A 14,944-nucleotide genomic window follows, 5' to 3' on the forward strand; every position below is an offset into this window, starting at 1 on the left:
ATCTTAAAAATCCCAGTATCCAGTAACTCCAGCTTGTTGAAGACAAGTTCCTTGGTTTATATATTACGGTTACCGTGGTGACAAAATGTTCCCAAATACTAATCCAGCTTTTTATACGAAAATAGGTTTATTATCGATAGAGTGCTGTGTTTGTTTTACTGCTAATGCAAACCAAACAGTTCCTGCTGCATCAGCTTCACATTAAAAGCATTTGATTGGTGCAACATGAGTTGACTCAGCAGTGTTCATTTTTATTTTATGATTTTTTTTTGGCAAATGGGACTGTGGTAATACCAGGACTGCCACTGTAAAGCAAGACAAATAAACTCAGCAGAGGACGGCATATTGGAAATGTGCAGTAGCATTTGTTAACAATACCCTGACTACTGATGATGTATATGGGGCTTAAAGAGTTGTTAACAATTATATCTTACAAGCTATCTGAAACTTCTTACCCGCAATTAGCATTAGTTGCTAATGCTTGGCTAACTGCTTAAGTGCTGGAACTAAGTGATGGGACCAGTCTGAACCTAGCTTTGGCACACTAATTGGTGCTTACAATGATTAAGAGCTGCCTATTACAGTAGCAGGATAAAGAAATCAATAGGAGTTGAAAAGTTTGGCCGAGAACTGCGTTTTAGATGAGAGGAGCAGGGTTATGGTCACGGACTGATCAGTGAAGCAGCATTAATGGATGGTTTGTAAATCTGATAAAGCTGTGACTCAGGGCCTGAGCGGGCTGTGTGATTAAGCATAAGATGAATGTTTAATGATCCCCATGGGGAACAGGTGGCACACGGGTGAACCAAAAAGCCAGAGATGTAATACATATACATGAATTTTCATGCAGATGCGTTTGTGCTTTATGTAGACTGACAGGCCAACACAAACATAAAAAGAAACCAGAACAGAGACGTTATACGAAGAGACAGGCTACCTAAAGCATTTTGAATAGAACATTCTGTGACGCCAGAGATGGTGCTTGTATGACACATATACGTGGTCCTAAAGGTGAAGTTATTCAGACATCAGATATTAAACATTTGCATTTGTTCAAGCGGGATGGGTTCACAGTGTTTTGTTGGAGCAGGCCAATTTTCTTCCTCGGGATGGTGAGGGAATAACCCGTCCTACTGTGCTTCTAAATGCCTCATACTCTGTGGGGTGATAATTAGTCAGGGTTCGGGTAAAATTATCAGGGTAAGCCAATCAGAGGCAGAGGAGGGCAGGTCATCCTTGGAAAAGAAAGAGCGCTGCAGATTGAGCGGTGTTGTACAGCCTTGCGCATGTGTGGAAGAAGTGTTACCTGAGGGAAAAAAAGCATTATTATAGGAGAAAGTTTACAAAATGCTCCAGCTGTTTTTAATCAGATTCGACTCGTGATTCTTTACATGCAGTTTTTTATGTCCAGGTGACTATTAAGTGAAGTTATGGCTCCCTCTCTATTCATTTAGATAAGGGTCTGATCTTATTAGCCCAAAATAACTGCCCGGAGAGACGAGACCTGCCTGTAAGGACTTTAAAAACAAGCAAAGACAATACATAGTCACGTAAAAGCGCACTTATCCTACACTTCACATACACACACAACACATACACAAACTTATAATGTCTCACTTGGCACTCTGTTGATGGCTTTGAGGGGCCGCAGGACCCGCACTGTCCGAATGGCTGACAGGTTGATGTTCTGCAGGTCCAGTGAGTACTCTACCATCCTGTTTAAACAGACAGAGAAAGATATATTTTTACCCTTTCAGTAGTTACCTCAAGGAGCTGTTGGCTCAAAATATGACAAAAAAGGATATCCATCTGCATCAGAGACCCCTGCACCATGATTCAACATCAGTGGTCCCTCTTTGATCTGGTCTCACCTGTTTACCCTGCCCGAGCTGTGGGAGCCCCAACAGTATGGGGGATGTAATGCAAAGAGTGTCGCAACACTCCAGAGAAAGTGGCGGGGGGACAAAGTGACAAAGCATCAAAAGGGGAGAATAACATGAAAGAGAGGTGAGGAAAAAGAAAGAGGGAGCTGGAAAAGAGGGATTCATTCTATTCTAAGTGTTGCCTGCAGGATGTTGTGGCTCAGTCAGAGCCTGGCATCTGTTAGCAAGTCATTTCTACAGCAAGGCTAAGCTGTTTGTGCCCCCGAACCCAAACCACTTTCACAGGAGAATGGCCACAGTTTGCCATGTGTGTGTGTGTGTGAGTGTTAAAGCTGTGTGTGTGTGTGTGTGTGTGTGTGTGTGTCTGTGTGTGTGTATGTTTAAACCACAGTCATACTACATGACATTTATCACCGACACAGAGATAGCTCAAGTTGGTGAATCACTATTACTGTGTGTGTGTGTGTTTTCAACAAGAGCAGAAATGCAATTGTGTGCGTGTGAATGTGTGTAAACGGTGTACATTGTGTAATAGTATTTAAGCCTGCCTGTGCACAGAACTGATGTTCCCGGGGCCGTGACAGTGTTGGGACAGCATGATACCAGAAGCAGCACCATCACCACGCAGTCAGAAGGCCCAAAAGCACATCCGCTGGCTTTGACAAAACAAGCCAAGCTCACTGTCTCTCACATAGATAGACTTATGGAGCATGTCATTTTCAATAATGTGATATTTTATTAATCCCACAGGCAAGCTCTTTCCATTTGCCCCTCACTGCAGCACAGAGTCACCGACAGAGTAAGCTCACACTTGAGTAGGATTACTTGTAACAAGGGTTTGAACTACAGCTGACAGGCAGATGTTCTATTAACTGACAATTTATTCATATAGGGGTGAAATAACTCAAACCAAATTTGCAGAGACATAGAAGGGAGCTAAATGTCACTTGTGGGTGAAATGCTCCTTTCAAACACTGTCAACATGCTTATGACACCATTAGCTCCTCTCTGTTGCTACAGTTGCCCCCCCCCCAGTTCCGGTAAACCATTCTTTGCCGGTTGCTGTAAAAAATTGCCACCAATGCAGAAAAGTCACCACAGACTCCAGGTTTAAAAACTCCGGTGCACTGCAAACTAGAGAGATTTACCCAAACTCATTTGGTTGGGGCCTGAACGTAACAAACATTTATATGTAAAAGTCCTACACTGGTGGTTTAAAGTAAAGCTCTGGAGCCTCAAACTTTGTCTCCACACAAGGATGTGGAGGCACGAAGCAGAGCAATTTTCTTTACCCGGTGCAGTCGAAAAGACAGAAATGCCACACAGCAGCTTGATGAAAATGTCACAGCAGAGAGAGGAGCATAACAATTGTTTTGGGGCCAGGCTTTTTCCGGCTGGGCAGAGTGGTGTTATTACAACCTGCCTCAAACATTATAGTATCTGTTGTAGCTCTAATGATCTGATGTGGGCTGCTGAGAGACTGAGCAGACGGCTAAAATGTCAAGAGGGAGTTTTGAGAACAATTAAAACATACATGTCCTCCCTTTAATGAGCTCAAGGGTACAAAAATGTATTTTTTTATGTTGCCTGATTAGGTTACAGGATGAGAGTAGCAAACTATTAGATAGTTGTCACCCACTAAAGCATAAACAAGTGCATGGATAAGCATGAGTAATGTTCAGTTAGGGATCCAACTGCATCTGGAGGACAGAGCAGCAAATAAAGTGAAAGAGAACAGAAGATCACCGATGAGTCTGCACGTGAGACATGTGTGTCTTTGTAAGTGTGCGCACACAACCTGTGTGTGTGTGTGTGTGTGTGTGTGTGTTAGTGTCCGGGTGTTTGTGTGCACTATAGAAGTGTCTCTTCCTGTACACATCAAGCAGGCCGCTGTGTTTGGGAGGGTAATTAGCAGACTGCCGGAAGCGTCCTTTTTGTGATTGTTCTCTATTTTTCACATTCCTTTTTTGCTCATGAGGCCTTCATCTCATTCATGCTTTCATGTGACTAGTGTCTGTGTGTGCACGTGCATGTGTGTGTGTGTGTGTGTGCGTGTTTATATCGATATGAAATGCAAAGCTTGAGGGGGAACCTGGAGTAGACCTGGTGAGAAGAGCTCAGATGCACCTGCACCTTTAATGTGAGAGTAAGGGAAAATTGGGTCTTGAATCTTGACATGCAAAATCTGTAGTGACTTAACTGTCAAATTAACAACATGCCTTCATCAAAGTAACCATCTAAGTGTCAAGAAAATAGTTTACCTGCGTCATTTGTACATAAGGAACAACATTCTTTTGACAGCTAAAACAGAAACACCCTCATTTCTGAAGAAAGTAAGGAAAAGGGTGAACTAAAGCAGCGGCGTGCTCTTGTTTTGTCCTGTTTAATTATGCAGTACTGAGGCTGGAAGGGCAGGTCCACAAAATGTTATCAGGCCGTTGTTTCTTTGCATATACAGAATTAGAGCTGCAGTGATTAGATGATGAAAAGAAGGTGGAAAAATGGCAACTATTTTGATAATAGATTAATCATTTCAGTCATATTTCAAGCAAAAAATGTCAAACATTTGCTGGTTGCAGTGCAAACATGAGTCAGTCTTGCTGAGTGTGAGAAAGTGTTTTATCATTTCTTGGAGACGGTAAGGTTTTTCAACCCATCTCAGGCATACATTAGAATAAATATGGAAGACAGGACTGACAAAAAGCTAAAACAAAAAAGGGTCATGCTTTCTCCCCGGATCAAGAACCTCATTGGACACGCCCAAAGAGATGTGCTGCCACATTTCTGTTATTGCTGCGGCTACTCGACAAGCTATGAACAAAAAGTGTCAGTGCAGTGAATTAAGCCAAAACAAAATATACAGTAAATAAAATAAAGCAGACTCAAAGAGGGAGTTTGTGCGTGGCAGGGTTGCGGAGCAAAAGCATGAATCCTCCTCCAGAGACCGTGTGGACGAAAGCTTCGAGGTCTGAAGGGGGGCTGACAAGGGAGGATGTTCATCCGAGCATGTGAAAAAGAAAGAAAGGGGAAGAAAGAGAGGTAGAAGGAGGTTGAGAGTGCGAGGTGGTGCCCGTGGGTAACAGACATGGAGCTCATAGCAGACTGTCGGCTGTGAATTGGCCTGGCAAGTTTGGCAATGCCCTCTGCAATTAGCCTACACGCTAATCTAATGCATGCTGCCAAGAGGAAAACGGAGGCTGAATCGTTCACACAAATGCATATGCCACACACACAAACACACACACACACACACACACAGATTAAGCAAACTCAAGAGGGATAAACTGGCAGACGGTAATCTGTGTGTGTAATTCTGTGCCACACACACACACACACACACACACACACACACACACACACCCTATGAGCATACACTTGGGATCCTCAAATGAAGATGGATGTCTCTCTAACCAGCCAGGTAAGTCTGTTGCCCTGCCTTTCTTTGTCTGCTATCATACCAGCCTCTAGCCCTATTTGTCTCTCTCACACACACTGACACACACACACACACGTTCACACTTTGCAGGTGTTTGAGCAGGTAGTGTGTTTGCTTTAGTTTTGTGCACATGCATCTCGCTTGCATGTGTTTTTGTCTGTCCAGCGGTAACAGTGTGTGTGACTGGACACCCTTGCCACACAAACTGGACACCCTTGTCCAGTCACACACACTGTTACCAAACTTATGGAACTACTTGCACAATATGATAATAGAGAGGCAGAGTCCCTCCCCTTCTGATCGACCACCATGGATAATTTCTTTTAATAACAGTTTTTTATCCCGTTTGAAGCGTGCCATGAATGACATACAGAAGGTTAGACAATTTAAACGTTTATTTTGCAACTCAAGAAACTTGCAGTCTGTTTTTGTACCGTACTATTTTGTTGTTGTTGTTTTTTTTGCTTTTTTTTTTCAAAATAAAGTTCCATGGGCGATACCAAAAGGGGATTTGTGCCATGAATTGTTTTGCTTGGTTGTCATTTTTTAATTCACTGCTTCCATCTTCCATTCCTTAATTTTATTTCCTTGTTCTTGTCAACCTTCCAAACCATTTTTACTTCCAATCTTAGCATATGCGCTTGTCCAAAAAAACAACATTTGTCCTAATTCTAAAAACGACAGGACGCTTTTCTCTTTACCCTTGTAAATACCCTATACTCTAGCATACTGCAGAGTGTCCAGTCCCCTCATATACTGTAATGTCTGTGGCAGAGTACCAGAGATTGCTGCCTTATGGCTGCATTCTCAGAGGACGCCCCACACAAGCCCTGTCTACTGTTACAAAGTTGCACGCACAATGAATCTTACGGCAAAACATCTTTGGCAGACAATACTCTTCATGAGATTTCTTCTTTTCTGTTACATTTTTGACTGGCCACAAAGGTTTATCACCCAGTTTATCCAAGTTGCATCTTTATTTCTCACCTGCCAAAAATACCCACACAAAATCAGAAGTGCACCATATTTAATCTAAAACAGGACAAGTACATCAGGGCTACAACAGGGTGTCATTTTTAAATTTAAGGACATGCCTACCATTGAAGTTTATGATAAGACAGAGTAAGATGTTGACTACTTTTTACTCTCTGTTATGCTTTGATTTCAACAGCAAATGCATCAGCCGTATCAATTTTTCATAAAAATCATGACATACAGACTTTAACTAGAATAAACGCAAACACTACGACATATGTGCTCACCCAGCCATGACGATGAAGAAGTCCAGCCTGTTCCAGGTGTCCCCCAGGTAACAGCGACGGCCAAAGATCCCAAGAGCCACCATCTTTACCACCATCTCCAACGCAAAGAAGATGTAGATGAATGCATCGAAGGCCTATGAGGGGACAAACGGAGATAAAGACGGAGGGAAGTGGGCAATAGATGAAACACATAAGCCAGGCATCTGTTTCGTCTGCTGTGTTCATGAAATGAGTAGGCTCAAGCTGTTACTGAAGCTCCCTCTTCATTTTGTTTCAACCTCAGTTTCTCTGAGAATGAGGAACACCTGTCCTTCAGTTCAATTCAATGTGCGTCATTGGCATGAATACAAAGACAAATATTGCCTATTATCTATCAGGTAATAATGAGATTTAAAAAAAAAAAGTCATATGTTTTAGTTGTTAAACGTATACCTTCTGGAAAAGGAAAAAAGATTAAGTCTGAGAGCACCACAAGAAAATGAACAGCATGTGCACACTTCTCAAGCCTTGAGCGAATTTTGGTCCTGACCTCCTACATATACAACACCTAGAAGAGATCCATGACCTTCTATTTTACACCTTTCAAAGGCAATCTTAGCACTTCTAGAGTGTAGCAGGTTTCACACTCCACAGCAGCGCTCTTTTCAAAGCTCACAGGAACAGTCAGATTAGTGATTTTCACCCAGCTGCCCCTTTTAAACACCAGCAATTGTGATTTAATAGCCCACTACCAGCATATGTGATGTTCAAGACTGATGCGCTCTTAACGCGTTTGTGTGCGCTCACTTGTAGCGACTATAAAAACACTGGTGGTAATTGCTTGAGCAAAAGTTTGCCGTTAACATTGAGGTCTGAATGGCTTCAAAGAGATAAATGTGTGCTTGTGTGAACTAAGAACACAAAACATATGGTGCCCAATGTGCACCAACCCACGCTGCAACACTTGAATCACTAAGAAGTGAACAGGAAGAAGAAAGTGAGGGAGATCCAGGCAAAACAGCAGGGAAACAAAGATGAAGAGAGGATAGACAGAGACAGATAAACTGTGAGAGAGATAGATGAGCTCATATCCCTGCCATGTGCTGCTTGTATTATTATGTAAAGATCGCTGGCTAAACCTCCTATTGTATATGCGGAACAAAACTCCTTCCCAATGCTTCGCCCGAGGCCTTATGACTGTGTTTGCTGCCTTGTTACACATTCCTACTATATTATAACTCAAGCTGCTGCCTCTTGACACAGAGAGTTCCAAGGCCTGGAAATTCAAATACACGATGAAGCCGCATGGCTGTTGCTTGGTCATAATCTGGATTATAGATGATGACAAGCGTTTTTTGTTCCAAAACCTGTCATCCACCCCTGAACTAAGCGAAAGACACTGTTGCAAATGGGACGACAATTTTGCAACTTGTGTTAAATCTCAGATTTATACACTTGAAGTGCTTGTTTTTAGGAGAAATTAGGAGTTTGACCTAAAACGCAAGAAAGTTGACCCCCTTTGCAACGCTCTCAGAATGGGAAGAAGAATAGAGACTGACCAGAGGGTGGACAGAAATTATCTCTGAGCACATCTTGATCAGATTCAGCTTGAAGTTTTCCATCATATTCAATACAGTTAAGTATGAATTAGCTCAGATATAACAAAACACTGATGAAACACGCGATTGCTGTAAAATAGCCGAGCAGATTTAAGACATGTTTTGGTCATGCTCAAGACTGAGGAAATTTTTGACTTGAATATTTATGCAACCCGTCCCTACTAGGACAGTCTGTAAAGTCCATGGGGATGATAAAATGACTTATAGTGACTAATATCAAAGAAAGTTTTATGTTTTATTTGCACCTTAATAGCTAGAAGGAGAATATTCACTGACTGTAACGCATCTGCATGGCTCCTAGTTATGTTGTTTTCTAAAAAGGATCAACTAATACATTCTACAAAGTTTGGGACCCTCTGATTGCTTATTCTGACAGGTTCCCAGTGCCCCCTTCCTAATAGCATATAACACAACTAACCACCCATCCACGTGAGGCTATGGGCAAGTTGTTATCTGTGTAAGATTGAAACCAAACCTTACTTGTGGGATTTTTTTTTCATTCTCCTTTACCTTACATATCCTACTTTCTTGTTTTCTGTATTATCAGAAAATCTAATGGGTTGAATACTGTTTGTTTTACCCAGCACTGTTTTATGGTCTTACAGATTTATATTGTGTCTCTTAATAAAAATACTTGAAAATCACTAATTGGACATATAAGATTTTTTTTAAAGCATGATACAGTTCATACCTTCCTACATAGCAAGCTGTTGTGGCCCACATCATATAGCACTTAGCAATTTTCAAAGATTGCAAGAACTGAATGTTGCTCTAGGCTTCTAAAGTACACTTAGTATGCCCTGAGAACAGAGACTGTGCACTCAACAAATCAGACGGCACAAACCAATACACATGCTACAACGGGAAAACAATTTTCCACAAGGTTATTACCTTTTTAGGGTTGCAGGCGGCAGTTAAATGACAAACTAGAGCCTCAACAATAACCCACGGCAGTTTAGAAAAACACCGATACGTGGTACATTTTGGACTACCAGGAGTAATGCGCTTCAATTGGAGAAGAGAGATGCTTTTTTTTACTCAGCACTGATGAACTGCAAGATGGTGTTTGTAGCTGCAGAGCACATTGAATGAGATAAATGGTGTGTGAAAGTTTGGGGATTTATTCATGTTGCAGCACTGGCAGCGACAGGGGAGGTTGCTTTGTCTGAGACAGAAATAGCGACAGTCAAGAGATGGGATGAGCAGCTATCTATTCCATTTTTCTACAAGTGCACACGTTGTCTGTACCATTAGTTATTTATAGGGCTCAAGATATCTAAAAGCCGTAAAGGAAATGAGTTGGTGCACATTCATGTGTGCACAAGGCTATATGTACAAATTTGGGCTTTTTTGCACTTGTGCAAGCATTGGTGTGTCTGTAACCCTACACCAGGCAAGACAGCGCCTTGTATTTGAAGCCAACATGTGTGTTTCTTTCCTGCTCATTCAATCACAGACAGACAGCACACAGAGCTGGCAGCATGCATTGGGAAAGATGAGAAGATCAGTCTCACATGCAGTTTAAATGATGTTTTGATAAATAATGCAGCCTGCACGCTTCACATGTAATCCGACATTGGCTGCACCAGTTGGATCCCTGTCGCGCTCTGCTCTTGAGTGAAAGGGGAATGAATTCATCATAGTTATTTGTCACCACCGCCAGCTTCCTCTTCAGTCAGCCTATCAGGTTTTATCGTCAACATGATTTGTAAAGAGGTTGCGGCTGTCTCGTGACGGGCCCTTTCATGATGTGAAATAGGAGTTGGTGTGGAAGCTACTTCACATGCTGTCATTGTGCCACTTATTTGGCAGGAGGAGCGGACGCGTTAAGTAGGTCATCAGGATTCCGACGGAGGGCCATTTAAAATAAAATATGCATGTGTGTCGTACTCTGCTTATGAATGAGTAAATGACGAGAGCAATCAGCACATAAATCCAAAGGTACCGTGAGGACACATCTCACACTCGCTGATAAGTAGGATAGTCATTCTACAAAGTGTCTGTGTATTTTCTGAACATTTGAAGCTTCATTATAAAGGTGAACAGGTGTTGCTTTGACGGTATAATGAGCTCCGTCGCAACCAAATCCATTTTAGGTAGAATAACAACTTTCTATTTGCATGAGATGACTATGCAAATACAGACATGACTTGAATTGGACAGAGCCGGCTAGAGAGAACCTCCACCTACAATTTTCTTCCTCACAGCGGTCTCTGGCTGTCAGCTTGTTAAACTTCTTGGCTTTCAGGCAAAACACGCACTAATAAATAAAAAAAATAAAAAAATCATTGATATTTTACTTTTAATTGGTTTCTCCTCGTCTCATACTGTGATAGTTGTTCGCAAGAATATTAGTGTTGAACGGTCGGAACACCCAAGATACACATTATGCTCGTGGTGACAGGACGCGGGGATAGGTTTGTTTGTCTCTAAATATTCTGTTTACTCCTCAAAGCTGTACAACACTACATTTGTAGGTGTGTTGGTGGTGTAAAGCAAGCCAGTTGATCCTGGATCCGAACAGATAACCAACCATTTGGCCCACATGCAGACTGAGGAACAGTGTGCAAAACGCTTTTACTGGCAGTTTTACCTTTTAATTATTCTCTAAATCTCTTTGCAGATTTGCGGTGAAAAGACAAGCAAGACAGATGCCGCGTTTTACTCTGAAGCGCGATGATCCCATAGACTCTGTCCTCAAGCATTTTCAGCAGAACTGTGAAATGGGACATGCTTGTCATCCTAAAAAAAGGTCAGAAGATTAATATTCATATTGGAACTTTGGCAATATCTGCTGCCTTCCCCTCGACACTCAGCTCCCCTTAGTAGCCCCCAGAAGCCACAGTCACCTTCAGGACAGTATTGTGGGCAGTACATTGAGAGAGGGAGTCAAAGTAGTCTATCTCTAAATCAATTCAATCCTAACCCTAAGTAGAGCTGCAATGATTAGTCAATCGATTTATTTTGGAGTAAAAATGTATCGCTAACATAGTCGACAGTCGATTAATTGGAATTTTTAAGGTAAAAGCTTCTTCCAGCTTCTTTCTTGTCAGGATTTGCTGCATTTCTTCACCATGTATGATGATAAATTAAGATTCTTTGGGTTTGAGTTGTTTATCATGAAAAATGTTGGCAGTTATCTATAATGAGATCATAATTGTTAGTTGCGATCCAAACCCATGAGTTTTGTGATTTGTTGCACCCCAAGAACATACACATTGTTCATAGCTGATTGCCTCTTTCCTCCAGGAAGTGAGGTGGGGATACTGTATTTTACTGAGGGCCAGAGAGGCATGTGAGGGCCACTCTAACGATCTAAGCTCTGTCAGCAAAATCCTTCCTGTTACCATTAGCAACCACCAGAACAGGACCCCTCACACTACCTGGGGAGACAATGTGCTTGTTAGAAAGACAAAGGATGGCGGTAGGGAGAGAGCACGAGAGTGTAGGATGGGTGAATAGAAACATAGGGAGAAGTAAAGACAGTATGGAAGGGGAGGTGAGAAGAGGAAAGCGAAGCAGGAAGATGTGTCGCACAGTTTTCAAACGGCAGTGACTGTTTATTGGAAATTACCGCACAATGAAGAGAAAATCCAATGAGATAAGTAAACCTATTACAGTTTGGACTGGGGGGCTTCATTTGATATGATAATCCACCCTAATGTGCTGTAGGCAAGCCAGATAATGCAGTGCAACCGGACAAACCAATAGCGGACACCTCAGCGTAGGTTACTGTCGACACATTTTCAAAGTCAATGGGGATTTAAACCAACAAAAAGCGTGTGAGGCAAAATTAGGTCGTCTTTGTCACACCTGAAATTGAGCCGGCCAAATTTTCCCTTTAGCTAAAAGCAATTACAATCCCAGAGGCACACACTGATTCTTCAGCCAGATGGTCAATTACAGTTGTAGCATATAACTCATATCAACTCTATACAGCTTACTACCAGAGACAGAAGCAAAATATTGCCAACTTGCGATAAAAAAAACATGAAATAATCTATCCGTAAAAACTTAACCCTAACCCTAACTTGTCCATGATGATCTGTTACAGGATCAGCCAAGTCCACAAGTAATGAATAAATAAAAAATTATGAGATGCTCTGTTTCACACACTTCATGTGAAAAGTTGGAGGGTGAAACTTTGTCGGCTGTGGTCTTTGTGGTCTCCTGCAACCACAGTTTTCTGCTCCACTAGCTGTATTCTCATCATGAAGTGACAAAATCACATGCGGCTCCACAAGACTATATTAAAACAAACCAGGTCCCAATTCCCTGTTCAGAGAGCAGGAGGGACTATAAAACCTTCCAGGAGAGAAATATTCTGCAGCAGTGTTTGTCTGCATCGCAGCTTGAGGAATAGTGACAAGAAGAGCGGTGAGCTGCTCTGAGTTTATGTCAAATAATTCATCATTTTGTTCTATCACTTCATCAGGGCATTGAAATGTTGTTCTTACACACACACACACACACACACACACACACACACACCACACACACAGGGGCCTCGCTTACCTGCAGTATCTGGCAGCGGTCCGAGGTGCAGTCGATGTTCTCACAGGGCTGGTACATGCCCAGTGTCACACAGTTGAGCAGGATCACCATGATGCTAATCCTCTCGAACCACGTATTAACAGGACTGGGGTTAAGGAGCATAGCAGTCGGGGAGAAATGCACAGCCAGCAGCACTGCAGCAGTAAAATGAAGAGTGGTTTACAGACCTGTGAGGGTAATGGATGGATAGATGGGACAGGTGTCTCCGATCAAACAGAAAACAGCACGTTGTTTTTTATTATAAGACAAGGGTGCAGAAACTTAGACATTTGGACTAACTTAAAGTAGTTTGATCTTTCGGTGGACGACCAGTATTTTATGTAACTTCACTCATTTGATCTCAACCGGCGGCAACTGTGAATTCAACATTAAACAGCATAAAACTATAGATCTTATTCCATTTAGTTAATGTTCAGAGTCAATCATTTTATAGCACATTTTCGATATCACTTAGATCATCTCACCTTACCTTTGATCGCCTGACTGCTGGGTTAGTTCTGAATCTGCTTTTCCTTGTTTCATTTTCCTCTCTAAATCTCAGACACTTGAACTTCTCTTCTTTGAACTTCTTTCCACATGTCTGCTCTCCTCCCTCATATCTGTCTCATCTCTGCATTCTCTGTTTTGCAGTAAGAGCCTGTTTTGAAATATTCTGACGATGCATGAAGAAGTGCGTCGAGATAAGATAATCCTTCATTAGTCCCACCGCGGGGAAATTATCTTTGACAGAGTGCATTACAACAGTTTTGACTCGATACCTCATGTCATGTCGTGATAGTATAAGCTAAGTAGCTGGCTCTCAAGCTAACCTGTGATACCAAGCTACTGTAAAGACAAAACGTTACATCACTGTGAAAACACCTTTAAGCTCACCTGCCCATAACTGTCTGTTCACATGCTGGTCGCTTATTTTGAGATATTATAAACTGTGTTAACCGTTACTTTCCAAGTGTGTGTGTGTGTGTGTGTGTGTGTGTAGTCTGAACTTCGTTATAAGCGCTGCTCTGTCCCGTGAAGCCTTCACAGGCTACCTGCTAGCTTCAGTGTGTGGGGTGCGTTTGTTTTAAGTCCCGTGTAGAGCGCGTGGGTGGTGCGTGGTCTCAGTTTTCACAGGTGCGGTGGTCCTGATGGATGAATCCCCAGCTGATACCAGAGAAATTCGACAAAATGCTCCATGATTTCTAATAAAAGTGCAGATGAAGGCTACCTGTTCTAATGGTCAGAGAGGACACACAATATAACATAATTGATAAGATTGACGTGTTTTAATGTATGATGTCATCCTTTAGATGGTAATTAAAACTCAGGATTTCAATATTTACAATATCAATGTGGTAGTAATACAAACTCAGAAATATATATATATTTTTCCATCACTGAATAAACAAGCTGTTCTCGGAGGACAATAAGGTCCCCTTAACGCAGTCTGGCAGGGTCCGCCAAACACAAACCAAGTGAAACAGTGTGAAATTGTGTTGTCCTTCCGAGGTCAGTCTGTTTATTCGGTTTATTCAGTCACGAAAACTAAGAGAGTGTGTTTATTTAGTTTGTTAAGGCGTAAAAAGGAAATCAGTCGATAGAGAGCTTTCTCTTCTGGTCAGTATAAAATTTCGTACCCTTTTTCTTTTTTCTTTTGGAAGTGATCATCTGAGCCTGTATTTGAAAATACAGATTTGTATGAATATCTGGTTTGGAACCTTTCCTTTGAATCAACAAAGTATGAACCAATATAGAAACACACAGACTCACAAGACACATTTCAGTATACGTGACTCATTCACGGCATGTACGCAACACATCGTACGAGCTAGTAGGTCAGAGAGCCGCCAGTCTGCCAGTGAGCTATTCATCAATGAAGAAGACGGTGAGATTTATTCAAGTCAACCTTTTTTAACTACAGGGCTGGGGTGAGTCATGGAATCAGATCCTAAGAGAGTCGATACTACTCATTCGTTTAACATGATGACAGATACGGTGTGGTGTTGCTCGGATATTTTTTGAAATGCCAGTAACATCAACATAGCAACTGTGGCATATTTAAAGAAGCTGAATATGTGAGAATTCATGAGTGGACTGTAGCGCGAGGTGGAAAACGAGACTCTTCCCCGCCTCTCTCCGGCGCCTACACAAGCCTCGGGATGATTTGTTTTTCGGTCGCTTAATGCTGCTGGACTGTAGATTTCTTTGTGAGGGATTCGGGTCGGATTTTCC

The 14,944-nt window shown here is 42.0% G+C and overlaps 1 protein-coding gene and 1 long non-coding RNA gene across 9 annotated transcripts in view; both read right to left on the bottom strand.

The window, feature by feature from the left end:
• Positions 1 to 14,944, bottom strand: part of LOC115575830 (voltage-dependent T-type calcium channel subunit alpha-1I-like) — a 168,227-nt gene that overhangs the window by 66,331 nt on the left and 86,952 nt on the right. For all 7 annotated transcript variants that reach the window (XM_030408188.1, XM_030408186.1, XM_030408185.1 and 4 more), the window contains 3 exons: positions 12,695 to 12,806; positions 6,582 to 6,715; positions 1,618 to 1,715 (listed from right to left, as the gene is read on the bottom strand). In XM_030408188.1, the coding sequence (XP_030264048.1) occupies positions 1,618 to 1,715; positions 6,582 to 6,715; positions 12,695 to 12,806 (344 nt within the window). The remainder of the gene's footprint in view (positions 1 to 1,617; positions 1,716 to 6,581; positions 6,716 to 12,694; positions 12,807 to 14,944) is intronic.
• On the bottom strand, positions 12,819 to 13,967 carry LOC115575831 (uncharacterized). Of its 2 annotated transcripts, XR_003982741.1 has the most exons (4): positions 13,607 to 13,967; positions 13,203 to 13,385; positions 13,013 to 13,087; positions 12,819 to 12,900 (listed from the first exon to the last, which is right to left on the bottom strand). It is a non-coding gene; the product is annotated as an uncharacterized LOC115575831 (long non-coding RNA). The 2 variants fall into 2 exon arrangements; XR_003982742.1 differs by lacking the exon at positions 13,013 to 13,087.

Source organism: Sparus aurata, chromosome 23, assembly GCF_900880675.1.
Source record: "Sparus aurata chromosome 23, fSpaAur1.1, whole genome shotgun sequence".
NCBI classification, from domain to species: domain Eukaryota; kingdom Metazoa; phylum Chordata; class Actinopteri; order Spariformes; family Sparidae; genus Sparus; species Sparus aurata.